At 37.8% G+C, this 22361-nt stretch overlaps 1 protein-coding gene across 1 annotated transcript; it reads left to right on the top strand.

The window, feature by feature from the left end:
- Nucleotides 1-520: 520 nt before the first annotated feature.
- Nucleotides 521-9657, top strand: LOC140227420 (uncharacterized). Its single transcript, XM_072307824.1, has 3 exons — nucleotides 521-546; nucleotides 8021-9021; nucleotides 9125-9657. The coding sequence occupies exons 1-3, from the start codon at nucleotides 521-523 to the stop codon at nucleotides 9655-9657; spliced, it is 1560 nt and encodes a 519-aa protein (XP_072163925.1).
- The last annotated feature ends 12704 nt before the right edge of the window (nucleotides 9658-22361 follow it).

Below are 22361 nucleotides of genomic sequence, written 5' to 3'. Positions count from 1 at the left end.
CGCGACCGAGCCCGAGCAAGCGGAGCGAGTGAGGGTTAAGGGTGTTGGATGGGGTTGTCCCCCTCCCACGGTGAGAACTTTTTGCATTTTGATGTTGTAAATGGTGCAGTTTGATGCAGGTTTTTGCGTGTGGTGCAATACAACTGTACTTGAATTTTTTGCAGCCCCCTTCCAAAAATAATAACTTAAACAAATATTTTTTTTTTCGGTGAAATGTCAATGGCTCTTTTTCCGAGTGTGCATCATCTCTGTGTATGTACAAAGTATAGTGAGGTAGAGCTTAGGGGGAGGATGTGGGAGGGGGATACCCTCTCCCGCTCGACGGAGCTTTTGAGTTTTTAGAATTGAAATAAAGCGATCTGAAGCACACTTTTTGTGGAAAATCCGGAAATTGTCATTCCCCATGTAGTGTACTAAGTCTATAGAAGGGACGAGGCAATGGCAGGGTGGTAATATGCCTCTCCCACACTTTCGAGGAAACATTTGTAAATCTGTCAATCTTCATAGGTGTATTAAGTCCATGGAAAATAGACCGAACGGGGGAAGGTGTGGGAAGAGGTATCCCCCTCCCACACGTGAGAGACTTTGCTTTTTTAGAATTGAAATTCAGCAACCTTCCATTTGGTGCACACTTTGGGTGAAATAATTGGACAGATTTCTAACAAAAAAAAAAGCAAGAAAATATTTTCATCTCGGGAATTATGTGGGATGGGCCACGTGCCCCCCCCCCCCCCTCCAATCCGCTGGTAAAAAAAAAAAAAGAAAAAAAAATCCTTACCAAAATGGTATTTCAAGGGAATAGTAAACTGCTTTTGAAATCGACATGAAAGGGTGATCAAGAAATAAGATATTTTTCTAAGATTTCTTTTAACCATAATTAAAGAGGTATATTGTGTGAAACATTGTTCAAAAAGCCCGGAACCGACAAAAGATTGTGATTCATATCAACGTGATTCCTGGTTGGCATTCTGAATATAAGCAGGATTTGCGCTGTGTACTCAGGACATCCGAACGGCAAAAGCAGTCGTTGCAATGTTGCGCAATGTGATGTAGAATGTACACCTTTGTACCTTACGCTTCGTATTTATAGTAATCAAAGCTAGATCATTGATTTTGCAGTGTTGCTTTTCATACTAGTCCATATTAAAATGCTTTGCATTGCTAATAATAAGACTTGACCTGGGCTATTTCCTAACTTTTCCATGTATAAATTATGAAACACACACACACACACACAAACACAAACAAAAACGGCGAGGCTCTAAAGTGCAGATTTTGGACATCCTTCCCCCGCTTGGTCACTTCGACGCCCCCTCGCTGGTCATTATACCTCCCCCAATCATGAACATAAACCGACACCCTTGACTACCAGTGGCGGATCCAGGGGGTGCCCACCGGACGCCCCCCTCCCCCTCTTAATTTCCAAAGAAAAAATATATAGCTACAACGGCAGTTTTTGGACTCTAGAATGTCAAAATTTTCAAGCTCGCTCGCATTTAATCGTTATGCCATTCTCCTGATGTTACTGCCATTAATTGCCAGCAGTTGCGCCCAGTGCCCCCCCCCCCCTTAATTTCCAAAGTGAAAAAATATAGCTACAAACAGCAGTCTGGGGACTGTAAAATGTCAAAATTTTCAAGCTCGCTCGCTCCGCTCGCTCAAATTTAATCGTTATGCCATTCTCCTGACGTTGCTGCCAGTAATTCCAGCAGTTGCGCCCCCTTAATTTCCAAAGCGAAAAAACAAAGGCTACAAACGGCAGTTTGGGGACTGTAAAATGTCAAAATTTTCAAGCTCGCTTGCTCGCATTTAATCGTTATGCCATTCTCCTGATGTTTCTGCCAATAACTGCCAACAGCTGCGCCCGGTGCGCGCCCCCACCCTTAACCCTATAAAGCCCAAGGGGGGGGGGGCACATTGTGCCCCCCTACCGTATTTTCATTTGCCACTCCTACACCCTTTACCCAATTTCAACCAAATTTGGTGACTTTTCCTAAAATCTTATTGCAAACATTTTGATATATAATTTAGCTATGTCCGATATTGCTGGTTGCCATGGCAACCCTAAACTGACAACCATGTTCGTCAGATTTTGCATGATTTTCCGTTCCAATTTCAGTTAACAATATAATGGAAGGGGTCGGTGCATTATAGTGCTAACCCACACAATGTTCATTTTGAGATAATCGCTTTTGAAAGTTTGAAAAAATCCATAAATCAGGTTAATGACTCGAGAAGGCCAATTTTTTTCGTACATGAACCTTTACATACTCAAGATTGAAGAGTGTCTTGGGGAAATTTACTACCCTGATATTTTGGCGGATTTAAGAGGATTTTTCAAGTCACATTTTGAATTTGTGGCTTAGCACTTTATTGCAGCCAAATCCGTCGTGTATACAAATACTCTTTATTTTTTGAAAACTCACAAAATATCAATATCTTTTCGCTCAAAATGGAAAATTAATGTAATATTTGAGTTTCCCTCCTTTGTGACGTGAGATTAAAATAATATATACTTATTTTTAATTGTCTGTATTGTATAATCTGTGTGAATTATGAAGACAAACTTTGCATATATTTCAGACGCACACACGCGCACAGAATCAATCATATACGCATAAAGTCAACTTGAAATGTGGATATTAAACAATTTCAACAATTCAAGTTTTAAAAGACAAAGCCTTCAGTGTCATACAAATAATATGATTTGTTGGGGGTGGGGGTTATATCTCATTGAGGATTTTACATCTTCCGTGTACCTAAAAGCAAGGAAAGAGTCCCTTCTTCAGCATTATGCATATAACGCATTTCAAATTTAGTGTATCTAGATCAGAGAAAATAAAGTAAAATGGTACATATCAACATATTCCAGAGATTATCATGTCTTTTGTTAAAGGGAATAAAATACCATAAAGTAGACATTAAGGCCTAGTTTAGCTAGATTGGTTTTCTTGTTTAGGGTATCAAAATCACCTATAGTACTCTAAAATCCTTCTTTGTATGACAACGAATTTATCAAAAAAAAAAATAGCGTTGCATGAGAATTATGACTGTATATGCCTCAATGAATCCTCCTCCTCCATGTTCGTTGGTAAATGCAGGCTGTGTGAATTTATGCAGGAAAGTTCTTATCACAAAATGAATGACTAACTCTTAATGGCCAAAAATCAAATTGGGAAAAAAATCTCCTTGGAAGTCTGAACACTTGAAGAGTTTGTTCGCAAAAACCGATAAGTCCATTTTTGAAGATTTTGAAGTAAGGTCTCTGTCATAAAGTACCAAATGATACCTTTTAAATGATATATTGGTCACTACATATAAAGGTACATTTTTGAAGTTATGGTCAAAAGAAGCAAAATTTTCTTATTATTCTTTTTATTTTCCTTGACATTTAATCGCAAATATCTCCATTTGGCAAATATGGACTTATCGGTTTTTGCAAACAAACTCTTCACTTATTAATTTCGTATATTCGGATAGACCATACAAGCTGAAATACAATGTGCCGAATAAGACCGAAATAGTCTACGTATTATACCAAGTTGGTGTGTTAAAACACATATATTTTACCCCATATGCACGTTTTCAGACTACATTTGCATCATGAAGATCATTTAGGAACAAGAAAAAAATGTTCTCATGTCAAAACTGTTACGGTGACAAAAACATACACGAAAAAGTGAAAAATCTATATGCTTTCAATAGTTTTATCAATCACAAATCTCCAAATTGATTTGAAGGAAACTCTCTTTTTTGTAAATTAATCTTGAAAACAACCCTGTGAAGAAAAAAAAAAACTCAGAAATTTGTAACAGAATACAGCAAATACATTTTCTTTCCAACATGGAGACTTCTTCATAAACATGCATGATAAATATCGAGTTTAAAGGGTAAATTCAGTAGTGGAAAAAAGGGGGCTATTGACTCACAATTAAATTACGTTAAAAAAACCCACTATACTATAAGCATTGATGCTTTAAATTCCGCTTTGATTGCTTTCAACGTTTATTGATTTAAATTGAGAAACCGTATAGAGGTATCAACAACGTGGAACTATGAATTTTATACGACAACATTAGATTTGAAAAATAATGTTTGCAGTTATATCATAAATGTAACATCCTTTCAAAGGTTGTTAAACATGTAAGTATCGTGTCTCGGTTTTGTAAGAAACTACAGGGAAGCACAACTGTATTGACAGCGGCAGGAATCTTTTTTTTTTTTTTAAATTTGAGGTAAATTAATCGATATTAAAATGCATTTTGTTTTCATCCATTCTCTACTGTCTATAGCTAATCCCCCTAAATATGGCTGTGAAAGCATAGCAAAATTGCATTTTATTCAAAAGAAGTTACAAATTAATCAATGACAATTTCAAATGTTGTTACACTAGTGATCTAACTCTGTAAGAATTACTAACAGATTAGGCACATAAAACATCCAGCTATCCGTACACTTTTTTTTTACCCATACGAACGTTTTCAGATCACACTTGCATCGGGGAAAAAAAATCATAAATTTAGAGACAATACACTTATTACAATAAGCCTTTTCGATGAAAAAACCACACATAACAAATGAAGATTTATATTTTGAATATATTTCATCAGTTATCTAACTACTGATTGATTTTGAGGAAGCTTTCCTTTTGAAGCGAAATGTCAGCATGAATAAAGTGCTAACCCACTAATGAAACTTTAAGGTGCTGGGACAGACCATGAACGTTGATTAATTTTCTTATAGGTCATAATGCACAATGCTAAAATACTCCTAAAACCAGTGATTGTGGTATTTTTGTGATAAGTTAAAAAAAAAAAAAAACTGGCGAAAAATGTCATGATCAGTAGAATTAGCATGAAAATAGTGCTAACCCCAACAGTACAAAAATTAAGAAAAAATATTCATAAAATGCTTAAAATTTCATTAATGTTTATCTCATCTCCATTTCATAACTGGCAGAAGAGTACAAGTTATGTTATGAATCAGAATCACTGATTTTTGTAGATGAAAAAGTTTCCTCACTGTTCAGATTTAGATATTTTTATGACACCCTTCTGTCTGCTACCATGGAGGTCGCCATCTTGAAAAGTGTGGCTTAGCATTATATTCCTGCCTATAAGATGTGATTAATTTTCGGGGCATAAAGATGCCTGCATTAAAAACCCACTTATTGCTTAAATTTCAAGATGACATTTTTAGGGATTATAGAGCAGTAATTCAGGATGGTGTAAATGCATGTAACTCATTTTTCACCAAAGTGTGGGTTAACACTATAATGCACCGACCCCTTCTATGGATGAAATGGGGGTTTTCTTGACTGTAATTTGCTGAAGGACCAAAATGTGAAGTAATTATGGTTGTGAATTACCCTGAAATGGTTTTCTTATTATTTCCTTTATTTTTTATATGACATAGGCATCAAACAGTATGTAATAGAAATAATTGAAAATACAGCATTTTCCAAAGATTACCCTTTTATTTTGTGTTATCTTCACACAAGCTTTCATGCCTGTAATATCATTTGTTTATCATATTATCAATCTGCAAACTCAAAACTTCAATATTTTTGGAATATTATGTGATACCATTAATATGTATCCATTCCAAGCAATACATCATAGGTTTCAATATTTCTTTATATTGTAATGAATAGCGCCCCCACATGTTGACCTTGTGAGATTTCAGCCATAACAAACAGTGAAGGTTGACTTGCTTAACCTTTGTGGTAAATATGAAAATGATTGATATACAATAAAAACATATATACTGGGGATAAAGAAATAAAAAGAAAAAAACATGATTTTACCGTATTTCCTATGTATTTCTTTATATTTTGGTTAATAGCGCCCTCATTGGATGACCTTGAGAAATTTCAAATGTTGGGTCATGTAGAGTATGAGTTGCTCTACTCACGTGCCAAATATGACGGTCATACTTCGTATAATAAAGAAGTTATAGGGGGGGGCACAATGTGCCCCCCCCCCCTTGGGCCTGCAAGGGGTCAAAATAGCTTGGGCTTTATAGGGTTAAATTCCAAAGCGAAAAAACATTTAGCTTCAAACGGCAGTTTTTGGACTGTAAAATGTCACAATTTCCAAGCTCGCTCGCTTCGCTCGCTCGCATTTAATTGTTATTCATTTCTCCTGATGTTGCTGCCAGTAATTCTCGTTTCACACCGTCATTCCATAATCCATGTAAAGAAAACTTACAATGTTGCTCAATGACTGCGCTGTGGAATGTATCACATTCCGTTATATAATGTAGTCCCCATTAAGTTTGCAGACTGACAGCGCTCACACACACATACACACGCATACACACCCTCAAAATTACTTTTCCACGAGGTGCCCCCCCCCCCCAATGTCTTGACCCACGGTACGCCGCTGGACCCTACATACTTGTAAGTAGCACACGTACATACAAACGTGTACATGTTCCGTACCGTACGGATGTACTGTACGGTCGATAAGTAGCAAACACTGTAGAATACTCGTAGATGATTTTATGTATAAAATCAGTGCTGACAGAGCCCAGGATGAGAATTGTTTTTGCCAAATATTTTGTTGTTCCCGACTTTGTTGTCCCCGGTGCAAAAAAAAAAAAAAAAGTTAAACTAAAACCCCAAGAATAATCATTTAGCGTCCGGCGTTGAGGTTGCTCGCAGACTGAAGTGGTGATTTTTTTTTTTTTTTTTTTTTTTTTGGTGGTCTGAAGGGGGGTGCGTCCGCACCCAACGCACCCCCCCCCCCTGGTGACGCCCATGGAAAAATGGAGGGACCCGCTAAAAAGAAAGAGCTTGTAGAATGTGGGCCCCTCTGGAAAAGAACATCGATGGAAAGAAAAATTGAAGCATCGTAAATACAAAGAGCGAGAGAGAGAGAGAGAGAGAAGAGGAAGAAGTCTTGAAGCCCACTGAAAATTATTAACAGATAACTATACTTTCATAGACGCGAACAAACATGAAACAAGACTAGACAACAAATGTACTGAAGAAAAGGCTGTACGGGACAAAACGGTATGGACAAGACTGACAAACAGAAGACAAAATAGCAAACAAAAACGCACAACGGAGACAGCGATCTTCGGCAGAAGCATGCCAAGAGAAACAATTAATAGTTGTGGGGAAAAAGGTAATATTTTAACGCCTGACAAAAAAAAAAAGACAAGGAAATACAGGGACATGTGAACAGGAGTAACATACGGAAATTCAACTCCTAGACGCTTTGGGCAATAGCATAGATTACAAGGGGGGCAAGGGATGTAGGGGGCTCTGGATAGAGGTAGTACCTTTGCTGCTCGGCAGCTGCTCCTACCTAGTTAGGAGGACGGGCATCACTGGTCCTCATCCAACTCCTAAATCTCTTACGTGCTGACTCCAAGCGTCACACCCCGGCACACCGCTTCAGCTGGCGGGCTAAACCACGTTAGGGGGTGGTGTTGTCACTGCACCACTGGGCGAAGGATCTCCTAGAAGTAGATCACCGGCCAGGACGGAAGGGGTTCAGAAGAACTTCAACGGCTAAGTGCCCGTGGCCAGGGCGAGCCTCCGAGTTGGGGGAAGTCGGCCTTGGCCAGGCCTGGAAAGGGACGGGCTCCGCCAGGCGTCATTGCCTAAGTTTCGCTACATGATGAATACAAACAGAACAAATTTCATGCCGGCTCGGTCGTCGCCCGGATCACCAAGGACCGCCACAACGTTGAGGCATCAGGACGGAAGTGGAAAATATGCTACTGGTGCCACCAAATATTTTACCAAAGATAACACCAAAGATAAGATCAGTGCTAGACGCAATAACAAAGTCATCGGCACATGGAATGTCAGGACATTATACTCCTGGTGGCTAGCTTGAAGAACTTACCCATACTATGAACAGATACAACTGGAATGTGTTAGGGATATGTGAGATGAGATGGAAAGGCATGGGAGAAACAACAACCCACGAAGGCCACAAGCTTTACTTCAGTGGAAGAGATGACAGACACGAAGAAGGTGTGGGATTCCTTGTGCACAAAAACACAGCCAGCGCAGTGATGGGATCGATGCAGACCAATTTCCAGCAGGCTCATCACCATACGCCTACGGGCTTCACCCTTCAACATCACAATCGTGCAAGCCTATCTACGCGCCAACCATAACACACTCTAATGAAGAAATAGAAGATTTTTACCATCAAGTACAAGAAGTTATTGATGAAACACCAAAGAAAGACATCCTAGTTGTTCAAGGGGACTGGAATGCAAAGATTGGAGAAGATGCACAGAAAGACTGGAAAGGCACATGCGGGCCCTACTGCAACACAAAGACCAATGACAGAGGCTTGAGACTGCTTGAATTTGCAACGCTCAACGACCTCAAAGTGACCAACACATTTCACCCCCACAAAGCATCTAGACGGTGGACCTGGCACAGCCCAAATGGATCCCACCACCAGATAGATTACATTCTAGTGAAGCGACGCTTCTACACATCAGTCAACATTGCCAAGACACGCAGCTTCCACGGAGCGGACATCAGCAGCGACCATGAGCTCGTCATGATGTCCTTCCGCCTACACCTCAAGAATATGAAGAAGATACAGGACCACACCAGAATTAAGTTTGATCTAGAGAAATTGAAAGACCCAGACGTGGCAAAAGTCTTTGAGGCCAAGATTGGAGAAAAATTCGCCCCACTCTTGCTACTTGACGGAGACGGCACAGATGCAGACACGTTCATTGACACATTGAACACCGCAGTGACTGAAGCGGCCAATGAAGTTCTCGGCAAGAAGCGGACCACCAAGAAGCCTTGGGTCACACTAGACTTACTCAAGCTGTGTGACGAAAGGAGATACCTCAAGCAGTCCAAGTATGGTCGTGATGAGGGAGCGGACAAGTACAGGCAAGCAGACAAGCGGGTCAAGAAGAGCATGCTCAAGGCAAAGGAAGACTGGATTACTGATCAGTGCAACGACATTGAACGGAACCTCAAAGCAAACAACACCAAGAAGGCTTACCAAGTAGTGAAGGACCTCACCAGCAGCAAGCTAGGACGGCCAAACACCATTCTTGACAAAAACGGGAAGTGTCTGACCGAATTCAAAGACAGAGTATGCCACAGATCTATACTCATACCGTGCAACAGGAGACACAGAGAAGCTCAACACCCCTCTGGCAACAGACACAGACAGCTTCCCCATCCTCAGAGAAGAAGTGGAGGAAGCAGTGACGTCCCTGAAGAAAGGAAAATCAGCAGACATTGACAACATCCCAGGAGAACTAGTGCAAGCAGGGGGTGAGGCCATGATCGTTGGGCTACATGCAATCTGCCAGAAGATCTGGGAGACAGGAGAGTGGCCAACACAATGGACCCAATCTCTAGTGATCACCCTACCCAAGAAAGGCAACCTACACCAGTGCAACAACTACCGTACCATCAGCCTGATATGCCATCCTAGCAAAGTGATGCTCAGGATCATATTGAACAGGTTAAGACCTCAGGCTGAAGCAATCATAGCTGAAGAGCAGGCAGGATTCAGGGCTGGACGCAGCACAACTGAGCAGATCTTTAACCTCAGGATTCTGTGCGAGAGATACCTTCAACACCAACAAGAACTCTACCACGTATTCGTAGACTTCAAGAAAGCATTCGACAGAGTGTGGCATGCGGCACTCTAGGCGACCATGAACTACTACAACATTAGCGCAAACGCTCATCCGCGTCATACAGAACCTCTATGACAAGGCCAGCAGTGCAGTTTACCTCAATGGGGACATTGGAGACTGGTTCCGAACCACAGTCGGGGCGAGACAAGGATGTTTGCTCTCGCCGACACTCTTCAATGTTTTCCTTGAAAGAATCATGGCAGACGCACTTGAAGACCATTAAGGAACAGTCAGCATTGGTGGCCGAACAATCACAAACCTGCTTTTTGCTGATGATATAGATGGACTCGCAGGCTCGGAATAAGAACTGGAGAACCTGGTCAGGCAACTAGACAGATCCTCCACAGCTTACGGCATGGAAATCAACGCAAACAAAACAAAACTGATGACAAATAATATCAATGGAATCCAAACTGACATCACTGCCAACGGAGAAAAGCTTGAAACCGTGAAGAATTTCAAATACCTTGGAGCAATAGTTTCAGATGAGGGGTCCAAACCTGAAGTATTAGCCAGAATTGCAATGGCAGCTGCAACACTAGCCAAATTGAACACCATTTGGAAGGACAAGGCAATCAAGCTCAGCTCAAAGATAAGACTCTTGCGTTCCCTTGTACACTCAGTTTTTTTGTATGCTTGTGAAACATGGACTCTTACAGCAGAATTAGAGAAGAGGATTCAGGCCTCAGAAATGAGATGCTTCAGAAGACTGCTTGGCATCTCTTACAAAGATTACATAACCAATGAGGAAGTCAAAAACAGAATAAGGCAAGCCATTTGTCCTTATGAAGATCTTCTCACTACCATCAAGAGACGCAAACTAAAATGGTTCGGCCACGTAACAACAAGAGATGGGCGTGTCAAGACAGTGCTCCAGGGAACAGTCAGAGGAGGAAGGAAGAGAGGAAGACAGAAGAAGAGATGGGAAGACAACATCACAGAATGGACAGGACTGAAGCTGAGCGAAGCGGTCACACATGCGAAGGACAGGGAAGGATGGAAAGGACTGGTTGCTAGGTCATCTGTAGCGCCCCAACGGCAACCGCCATGGGGCAGGTGAGGTGAGGATAGATGACAACAAACATCCAGAAAAAGAAATACAATTAATTCTTCGAAGAGGAGACAAATACCCCTTTGTGAGTAGGTCAGTACGTAAGGAAGAAGGCCAAATGGCTAGTTCAGTACTGTAGAGTCATACGATTGCAATAAAAAGGACTTCAGTCTCCTCTTGAAAGAATATATGGATGGGGCGTTTTTTTTTTGTCATGATTTAAAGAATTCCAATAATTTGGGCATACATAAGTGTGTTTTTAGCAAAAATTGTTCGTAGAAGAGATAAATGAAATTCATTGGAACGCCTGGTGGGATATTCATAGAATAATTGATTTTTGAGGAACATAGAATCAAAAACAGACGGAAGCAAATTATTGGTATATTTGCACATAAATTGCCCTAAATTAAAAAAAAAGAAATCTGTAATTTTTAAGAGCTTGTTAGAGGCAAACAACATATTTGTATGAGAACGTATATACAGGGGAAAAACAGATAACGCGGAGAGCTTTCTTTTGCAAAAGGGATACTCTTTCTAATTATTCTGATGCGTGTTGCCCCAAACTAAAACTCCATAGTTAAGATGAGGCAGTATTAACGACGAATACAACATAAGTAATGATTTTTGTGGAATATGAAATTTCAATCTATTCATAACGCCTATATTACGCGATGTTGCAAACATTATCAAAATGTGAATTCCAGGAATGTTTGTCATCTACAATGACACCTAAGAATTTGATATGTGATACTCTTTGTAGATGAGAATCATCTTATACTATATTTGTGCTTAAACTATACGTTTTTTGAGCATTGAGTGATAGCTTATTAGCTCTGACCCAGTTTGTCACTTATTTCAATTCAAAAATACATTGTCATCTGCAAAGACAAGTCATCAGATACGCGACAAAAATCATTAATATAAATAATGAACAATAACGGCCCTACAAGACTTCCCTGTTTGATGCCACAACCGCTCCGGAATCAAACTACGCGTGCCTCGCACCAATCGTGCACGTTTTCGCCAGTCATTCGCGCCAAATTCCATACACACGTTTAATCGTCATGCCATCAGAAATTTCGTTCATGAATGAATAGCCCAGGTTTGTTCGTTTGTTGCACTGTGCCGTGGCGGTCGGTAGCTCGGTCGGTCGGCCGGTCGGTCGGTCTGTTGCAAAGTCTTGCGTTGTGAACTTCTGAGGTTTTGAAGTAATTCAAATGAAACTTAGCGTAAATGATGATATTCAGGTATAGGTGTGTAAGACATGTTTTTTTTTTTTTTTTTGTGTGTGTGTGTGTGTGTGTGTTTGTCGGACAATGCGTTGCTATGGTAACCATAATTTTATTAAAAGTTTGTGGATTGAATAACTTTTATAGTATTTAAGCAATTAATCTCAAAATTGGTATTTATGATGATTTACAGGTGTAGTTATGTAAGATACTCTTTGTGTTTGTATTTGACAAAGCGTTGCCATGGTAACCGCATGTTTTCTTCAAAATCTTGTGGAGTGAACAATTTCCACAGCTTAAAAGCAATTGAAATAAAATTTGGTAGGCATTATGGCCTTGAGGTATAGAATAGGAATACATAATTTTGTGTTTGTTGGACAAAGCGTTCCATGGTAACCGTAATTTTATTAAGATTTTGTGGATTGAATAACTCCCTTAGTATTTAAGTAATTAATCTCAAAATTGGTAGTTATGATTCATAGGTGTAGTTATGTAAGATATTCTTTGCGTTTGTATTTGACAAAACGTTGAAATGGTAACTGTATCTTCTTTTTTTTCGAAATTTAGTGGAGTGAACAACTTCCACAGTTTTGAAGCAATTGAAATCAGATTTGGTAGGCATTATGGCCTTGAGGCATAGATGTGAAAAAAAAAATTGATTAAAAGTGGAAGATTTGTTGAAAGTTGAATTTTTGATAATAAGTATAATGATTATAGAATTTATTTAAATGAATGAATGAAATGAGATATATGTAATATGTATTATGAATATAATGGTTATTATTTTTATTTTTCTGCAACAAGTATTGCAAAACATTTATGTTTCATGTTATTCGTAATCTGTGACGTATATGTTGTTCAACGAACAATTGTTATCTGTATCTTTTGTATGTAACGCTGGTGGAAGGCGCATTTCCACATTCGCATTGTGGACAATAAAACAATCAATTCAATTCAATTTCTCTGATAACTGAATCATTGCTTTTAATTGTAACAAATTGTTTTCTATCAACTAAATATCTCTTGAACCACTCCAAGGCCTTCCCACGTATTCCATCTCCAAGAAAATACTAACTAAATGAGAATGATTATCAATTGCATGAACCACTCTATCAACAAAATGCAAAAGAGCATGCGTAGTACTATGTTTCTCACGAAAACCAAACTGAGAATTCGTAAAAGCTTCATGTACCTTCAAAAAATTGATCATTCTCTTGTAAATAAGTTTTTCTAAAACCTTAGACAACGAGGATAATGATTAAATTGGGCGATAATTACTGACTACAAGTTTATCACCTTTCTTAAATATTGGGATTTCTTTAGCTAATTTCTTTTCATCGGGAAACACACCGTTAAAGCAGAAATTTATAGAGAATCTAGAAATATGACAAGTTTGATATCTACGGAAAGCTAAGAAGCTATAGTTAACAAAACTGGATATCTTTTAGACGATGGTACCCCCAAACTGTTTTTGAGATTGAAAAAACACCAGTTTCCATGACCACGTAGCTCCGTTCGCTACAAGAAACATCGGATTTGAGTGACGTCACCAAATGTGTATGAGCTGATTTGCCGTACGACTATTTGAGACCCGCTCTTATGACAAGCCTTTTTTACATTTAAAGTTAATTTCTGATATCACGAATTCCATTTTGTGATATCAAAAAGTCAATTTTTTTATATCAAGAATTCAATTTGTGATATCAAGAATTAAATTTGTGATATCACAAATTCCCGTAAGTGTAGCACATGAACTTAATTTGTGATATCAAGAAATCGAATTTGTGATATCACAAAATCCATTCTTGATATCACAAATTCAATTTGTGATATCAGAAATTCGAATTTGTGATATCAAAAATTCAATTTGTGATATTCACTGAATGAATTTGTGATATCAGAAATTCGAATTCTTGATATTAAAAATAGGTTTCACGTGAAAAACCAATGGTAATTCTTGATATCACAAAATGAATTTGTGATATCACAAATTCGAATTTGTGATATCACTAATTTGAATTTATGATATCAAGAATTCTTATTTGTGATATCAAAAATGCGAATTTTTGATATCACAAATTCGAATATGTGATATCAGTTATTCACAGGGAATTCAGGCGTTAGTTTTGCGCTGAAATTCAACTGTGAATTCGAGCGTTAGTTGAGCGCAGAAATGCACAGGGAATTCGAGCGTTAGTTCAGTGCAGTAAATCCCTGTGAATTCGAGCGTTAGTTGAGCGCAGAAATACACAGGGATTTCGAGCGTTAGTTCAGTGCAGAAAATCGCTGTGAATTCGAGCATTAGTTTAGCGCAGAAATACAAAGGGAATTCGAGCGTTAGTTTTGCGCTGGAATTCAACTGTGAATTCGAGCGTTTTTTTATTTTTTTTTTATTTTTAGCGCAGAAATACACAGGGAATTGGAACATTAGTTTTGAGCTGATATTCAGATGGAATGTATACTACTGCTAACTTTTTTTAGAATAATGTTCAAAATACAAATAACTATATATGAGAGATTTACACATCCATCATTCCCTAAATGATCATGAAGGTATATTCGATGAATTATTGATACAAATCAATTGTTTTGCAACATTTTATTATCATGAATTCAATGATACTATGTTCACTTATATAGGGCCTACATTTAATTCATCGTTTTGGTCCTCAAATTGTCATTTATTACTACGTTATTGTTAATTATGATACATTTTTCATGTGGTAATCCCCCTTACCGTAAGACTCTTCCACCAAGTCGATGATAATTATGTGTGGTTGTATGTGTACGTGTGTTATAAAAGCATACCACGTGTTTGTATTGCGGAGGACCGACCGAGGGCAATCACCCTTCTGGTCTGTGTATGTCAGCAGCGGAGAATAAGATAGAGAGACTGTGACTCATGTAGGGTGCGGAGAGGGAGTCGTAAACCTGCCAAATGTCCACCACTCGTGTCGGCTGGTGGTCACATAAAGCAACGTGTTTTTCCTAAAGACATTTTCTCACTCCTCAAAAAAAAAATCACTCCTCCAGAACAAAGGGGTGTATCCATTAAGACCAATAGTGTTGGGAGTACAGTTTGCCTGCCCCAATATATCTATGATTTTGTAAAATCATTTAAAGTGTAATCTATTATAGGCAAGTTTATTCAAGAACCAAAACTGGGGAGAACAAAACTGGAATGCACAAGCCCAAAAGTCTTCAGACCAGAGCAAGAAGAGGGAAGATATCCAGATCTTCTGAGGAGTTTATGCAGCAGTATGCATGGCAAACAAACAGTTAGAATTTGTAGTAAGAAAAAAGCAGTGGTAGGAAGGACTTCAATTTTGAAATTTCTTATTAACTTGGAGGAGTAACAGGGGGAGGTCGGGAGAGAGTATGTTTCACGTGACAGAGTAAAGAGAAACGCAAACAAAAGTTGTAAGTCAACCAGTCTCTGCCAAATCAGTGGCGAGAAATGGAGGAAAATAAGAATATGATAATATGTGACTTTTAAGTAATTGACAACATATCAATAATGGCATTTTAGATAATGTTGCTAAACGATTTATTTTTATCGAATCTTTTAAAACCAATTCCTAATCACTTTAAATGAAGACGAGTTGCCAAAACTCTTCATTTATTTTTTTTTTGTAACTATCGTTATATACTATGTAAAGATAACACCTGAAATTCCATGGAATTTCTGCGCTAAACTAATGCTCGAATTCACAGTGTATTTCTGCGCTCAACTAACGCTCGAATTCACGGTTAAATTTCAGCGCAAAACTAATGCTCGAATTCCGTGTGTATTTCTGCGCTCAACTAACGCTCAAATTCCCGTTGGTTTTCTGCACTGAAGTTAAGCTCGAATTCCCTGTGTATTTCTGCGCTCAACTTAACGCTAGAATTTACTGTTGAATTTCAGCGCAAAACTAATGCTCGAAATCAAATGATTTCTTTGCGAAAGATATGTGCTGAAATTCCATGTAAGTTAATGATATCACAAATTGGAATTAGTGATATCACAAAATGTATTTCTTGATATCAAGAATGTGAGTTCGTGATATCTCGAATTGAATTTGTGATATCACGAATTGAATTTGTGATATCACTAATTCGATTTCGTGATATCAAAAATTGGTTTTACGTGATAAACCAATGGGTATTTGTGATATCAAAAATTGAATTTGTGATATCAGAAATTCGAATTTTTGATATCACGAAATGGCATTCGCGATATCAGAAAATCTTTTTAAAAAGTAATTTGGCCTGCCATACGCTCTGGCGAAACCCGAAACTTCTCGGCAAATGTGATTTCGCGCTACAGCCCGAAAAAGGTCAAAAAATGACCGCAGGGCCAAATTGACATTTTGGTATCACGTTGTAGGGGAAATTTTCTAGATTCTGATTGATATCAACAACATTTCGAAATACAACCTACAAAATGTGGAATTTTGAAGAGAACAGTGGGATGTCAATCTCAAAAGTTGGCCAAAATCTTACGTCTAAAGACCAAATCGCCTTCGCTTACGGCGAAAATGACTGTTCTTTTGGCGATCGTGTCTTAGATATTCTATGTTGAAACCTGACACATTTGGTACCTACAGAAAGCTGTACCTCTGCTTATTCCAAATATGGTCATGGCATGACGTCATGCTACTCACTTTCATTCATGAATTCGTCTGAAACATGCGTACGTTTATGCAAATCGTCTCCCAGACGCGGAAACAGCCTTGTTACCAAGACACGTGATCGAAATACGTGTTCACGATTGGTCAACTGCGCCGAGGACCCCCTTGTTTACAAGCAACCTACGTGTTATACTATGGGGATCGCTGCAGCAGCGGTGCATGCTTGCATGCAACACGTGTATCGTGACTGCTGCTCAGCACGGAAATGTTGCAGTTTCCCGTTTTGTTAGACTGTTTTTTTCAGCAAGTTGAGGTAGAAATTAGAATTTAAACCAACACACGAGAGAAAAAGAAGGTCACATTTACCTAACAAACCTTCATCATGCCATTTCGAAGAAGAATCAAGCTGAAATCACGACATCAAGGAATACCTCTTCACTGCCGATTCTGCTGGTACTGTTGTGCGTACACCTGATCACGGCGATCGCGAATCTTGAGCTGATTACGTTAGGTTTTGTGCTTTTCAAACGTCGTATTTCCGTAAATTTATGGGTGTCAAAATGATTTCCAATCAATTACAGCTCTTTGACTTAGTTATCATCCTTCATGAGTATGTAAGATTACCTCAGCTATACGCAATTCCCCCACAATGATCGATTTGTTGTGTCAATAATAACAGCGAATTGTGGCTGTACGAAGGAACAGCTGATCACGGCGATCGTGAATCTTGAGCTGACGATAGGTTTTGTGCTTTTAAAACTTTGTTTTTCCGTAAATTTATGGGTGTAAAAAATGATTACAATGAACACAAACAAACAAACAAACAATTTTGCGACGTGAATATATAGTTTTGGCGGACGATTTATTCTAGATTGACAACAAATTACACCAATTTCCTGAAAAGTGCACACAGTTTGCCTATAGATACGTAAATCCCACTGGGTTGCATACACATTTGGTGACGTCGCAGACTTGGCACTTTTCGTAGCCGCATCGAACTTTTTCTAGTGCTCAAATTTGGTAAAAATAAAGATTCTTATATTCAAAGCAGAGACAACTTTATTGCAGGATTTATGCCAGAAATTAATCAAAAATAACATTAAATGATGGAAAACAGTCAATTTATATATTATTTCCTATAAATTTCTTCTTTAAGAATTGACAAATTGAATACATGAGCAAGTTGATCAGAAACCGAGGAAATAACACCCTTAAGTATTATTCTCTATCTCACCATATTAAACCAGAACTTCGTTTGTTTTCAAAAGAGGAAACTATATAAATAATTTCAAATCTATTAGTTGGTGTAAAAAAAAATATGGAATCAGAGTTATGCTGACCTAAATATTCAGTAAAATGAGTTTCTGTTACAGGAATATTTTGAGCATAGTTTTCACCTATTTTTGAAAAATAAGAATTAAAAACATTTGCAATATGAGGAGGATCATTAATCAATTCATCATTCAACTTAATTTTGTCAATGTCAGAGTTTTAACTCGGAACATTCATGGCCTGTTTTAAAACTTTCCAAGTATTTTTGATATCAAACTTACACCTCGATAATTGCTTAAAATAATATCCCTTCTTTTTAGAACGTAAAATCATTGTCAAAGTATTTTTGTATGATGTATATCTATTCTTGGATCGCTCAGTTTTTTCCAATTTGTAATCATAATACAAACGATTTTTCCTATTAATTGAACGAAGAATTGATCTTGAGATCCAAGGTAACCTGGGTGTCTTTTTGTACTCTGTTCTATTTCTTTGTTTTGGAATTACATCATCTAAATGATGATTGAAAATTTCCATTAAATTATGAAAAGATATATTAACATCATTGCTGCCAAACACTCCTGACCAGTCAGCATTCTCGAGAGCCACATCAAAACTAGCTAACTTTTCAGGTGAAACTCTAGGACTAAACAAAGGAAATGAAGGAGGTTCAATATTAGCTGGTGTTTTAAGAGTAAAATAAGTCATTATTGGAAAATGATCAGTCATATCTGAAAGAATCGGGGAGGGGTAAAATATTACAAAACAAGTTATCAATGAGGGTGGCAGAGCGATCTGTAGCACGAATGGGTTTAGAAAAATAAGCGGAAGAAAGGATGAGGACAGAAGTGTGTGAAGAAAATCACTAGAGATATTACCATGCTCAGACTTCAACAAATCAATATTGAAATCGCCGAGTAAAAAGCAATCCTTATTTCGGAAAACGTGTGAATTTGCCAGATCTGAATAATAAGTTTAAAAAATCATTAGCGTTTGCATTAGGAGGTCTGTATATAATGCCTACCATAAGATTTCTCCATCCTGGGATAAGAATTTCGATTAACAAAGATTCAACAATATTGTCCATTCTATATCTTCATGAACAATAGTTGTAAAGGAACGTGATAAACTCACATACAATGCAACACCCCCACCATTCTCATCGGGCCTATTATTAACAAATAAATCATAACCATCAATTGCAAAAGAATTTCCTGCATTGGAAGCTAACCATGTCTCACTTAATCCGACAACCGATAGCGACTGACTTGCATCAGATTCTATTAAAAATTTTAGATTATCAAAATGTTTATTCAAAATCCTTACTATTCAAATGCAACAATGAAAACGTGTCTTCAGAAAAATTATAAATCATATCTTTGCATTGATTCACAGCAATATAATCTTTGCATTGATTCACTGTAATATAATAATTCATGGCTGATTTTGCACATGAAAGGTAAGCAATCATTGTGACAGAGAACGGAGACATAATAAAAGAAAAAAGAGTCAAGGTACCATACAGGAGGATCCCCAGTAAGCCGAGCTTAATATTTGAGCCTTATGCACAAAGAAATAAGTAAACAGTTTTAACCAACAATCGACTTACTTAACTACAACAAAAACAAACTATTTCACACAAAATGTACACGGTCGTGTACACAGGAGATGCTAAGAAAGAAAAACAAAGAAGAAGGGGATAGCGATAATGAAAGATGGTGAGAAGGAACAGGAGAGAAAGAAATAGAAAGACTCCTCATTAATTGTACAATAATACACTGTACACAAATACACTATTGCAGGTGCATTCACCTTGTTGCCGGTAACGGCTGAGTAAAGCAGCGTACAAACCAGTTATTTACATCTGTACATGAAAATAGAGAAAACATTCAATGGCATGCCCACGACAGAAGGCAGAGTATAACATAGAATGAAGGTGCTTCAAGTAACAAAAGAATTCATGTTCTGGATATGTAAATTAGGTCACTGATATTTGGCAACAAGCATCATGTTTAACGAATCTTTTAAGGGAACCAATTGAGCGAATTGCACGGGACGAGATGGTAAAGAATTCCATACGTCTGGGCCAGTGTGTCGAATTGATTTTTTTAGCTACTCAAGTTCTGGGATTTATTAGATGAATATTGGAGGCATTTCTTGCCTGAATATTGTAGCGAAATATGAAGGTTGCAATCTGTAAGAAATTAATGCCGTCAACTTTCAAAATTTTATGCTTTTGAAATATTTGGTCAGTGTGAGCTTATTTGCATTTCATGTTGTTATCTATACAAGCATACAGAGCAGTGGTAGCATGCATTATGATATGTACCCATTGTAATCATACTCATAAACATGATATACACCATACCATATTTTCCTTGTAACGTCTACAAACAACTGGTGACAGTGCTGTTTTGGACTTCATTTGGACTCTATGGAAGAACAGCAAGCATACATATGCCACATGTAAAAGAACAGAAATAGAGCAGATAACGGGTACTATCTAGGCGTATTAGCTCGATTGGCTTGTGTTAGCATAAGAAAAAGCTAAACCAACAACTAGGAAGGAACGAACACTGCAAAAAGTCCGGTGTTAAATATGAAACACCAAGCTGGTGTTAAATTTCCGGTGCTCATTCATGGTGTTAGATTAGCACCTCCGGGTGTCATTTCAAAATTTAAAATTGTTTTTTGAATAGTTTCTTCGTTACTGCACTTCTTGTTAATTTTGAACTTCAACAAGACGATAAAGAATTTTCCGATAAAGTACTTGATTTTTGAAAAAATCTGTAAATACATTTACACCACAGTAACACCAGTTGGTGTGGTCCCCTATTGAAGCTGGACGGGTGTTATACCATTGAAATTAACACCACCAATATCAAATCAACACCATGCGGTGTCATTATTGAATTAACTCTAGCGCAGTGTCAAAAATATCACCAGCCACAGTGTCAAATTAACACCACGAAGTGCCAGGCGAACACTTTTTAACACCGTCACAATACATTTTCTACACCGGTGGGTGTGGTCCTCTATTGAAGTTTGATGGGTGTTAGATTTAACACCAATGGTCGAATTTAAAAGTATAGTAAAATAAAAGGTATCTTTCTGCAATTTCATGTGAATTATATGTATGTGCATGAGCGTGGTTGTGACACGTGTTTGTGTGATTGAATGTGTGTGTGTGCGTGTGTGTGTGTGTGTGTGCTTGTGTTGCATCTGTCCTATGTAAATATGTTACTATTATACTTCTTGTTAATATGTTTAAAACTTTAGTATGTTTTGCTTTGTTTTATATGTTTATCCGGGACCCCTTTTTTACAAGCTCTGCTTCTTTTGGGGTCCCAAACCATTCATTATTCTTAATGCTGTATCCTTTTGTAAAATGTCAAATGTTTAATTAATTGGTTAAATAAACTTGAAACTTGAAACTTGAACTTGAAAATCATCCAAAAATCATTACGTCGTAATCATGTAAGCATGCATTAATTTTCCATCTAATGCGACCATGAAGCAGAGTAGTTCTCATTTTGCTTACTCTCGTATAGCGTTATATCGTGTATAGCAATTCACACGAGACTGAATAAGGCACATAATGTACCAATATCAACATTTGACGGATAGATAATTGAATTCAATAGCATTTGGTCATGACCACATACTGGTGAGGAACGGTAACATTATCTCGACAGTTATGCCACATCAACATGGTTATATGAACCATATTAAATAAATCACAATAGAATCACAAATTTTTGAGTGTGTTATTACTTACAGAAGCATTTCAGATATAGATTATATCTTTGTGCGGATTATATTTCTCAGTCATGGCCATACCCTATATTGGAGTATTAAGACAAAAGATTTTGCTCGACTGAGTGCATGTAAAAGTCTACCAAAGACTTTAGTACTGGTGCAATATTTCTTGCGTTAGAATTTACAGTATGGGAAGATGAATGGGAAGCGCTCCTAAAGAGCAAAAACTATTATCAAAAGTGTATGTCTATGTTTGCGCATGTGTGAAAAATGTATGAATAATTATTCATGCAAGTATGCGCGGTACATGTGAAACTCATAACCATATGTGAACAGTGATATGCAATTCAGATAAATCATCTCCTTACAGATCATTTCTCCAAAAGAAATGTAGAAACAAAATTAATGACGCCAATCTCGACATTTACATTACACATCATAGTGATTCAAATATGTACAGCCTATCTGGAGTACAGAAAGCTAACTCAACACTCTTTAACTCTTGAACATAGCACCACCGTTTTATTATTATTATTTTTTTTTTGCATTTTAAAAGCAATGATGGTGTTATGCACGTACTTCATATCTCTCGTGTATCGATCGATACTGACGAGACCCTCCCCATGCTTCATCCACTAGGTTACAATGACCAAATCATCTCGACAAAAAGCAGGGTATCTAGGCAAATATTCCCTCCTTCTTCAAGACATTCTCTTTCTTCCCGTTACAATCAAAACAGTCGACAGCCATTATGCCTTTGTTTCTGTGACCATCAGGTTCCCCGAGATGCGA

The sequence above is a fragment of the Diadema setosum genome, chromosome 4 (assembly GCF_964275005.1).
Source record: "Diadema setosum chromosome 4, eeDiaSeto1, whole genome shotgun sequence".
Classification (NCBI taxonomy): domain Eukaryota; kingdom Metazoa; phylum Echinodermata; class Echinoidea; order Diadematoida; family Diadematidae; genus Diadema; species Diadema setosum.
This window is presented reverse-complemented; position numbering and strand designations above follow the sequence as displayed.

Bases quoted from the DNA above. Each gene is read 5' to 3' on its own strand.
- LOC140227420 (XM_072307824.1), top strand. From the start codon at position 521: ATGGAAAATAGACCGAACGGGGGAAG. The intron at 547-8,020 runs GTGTGGGAAGAG...ACAAAAACACAG, and splicing joins AATAGACCGAACGGGGGAAG to CCAGCGCAGTGATGGGATCG. The intron at 9,022-9,124 runs GCAAGCTAGGAC...ACCGTGCAACAG, and splicing joins AGTGAAGGACCTCACCAGCA to GAGACACAGAGAAGCTCAAC.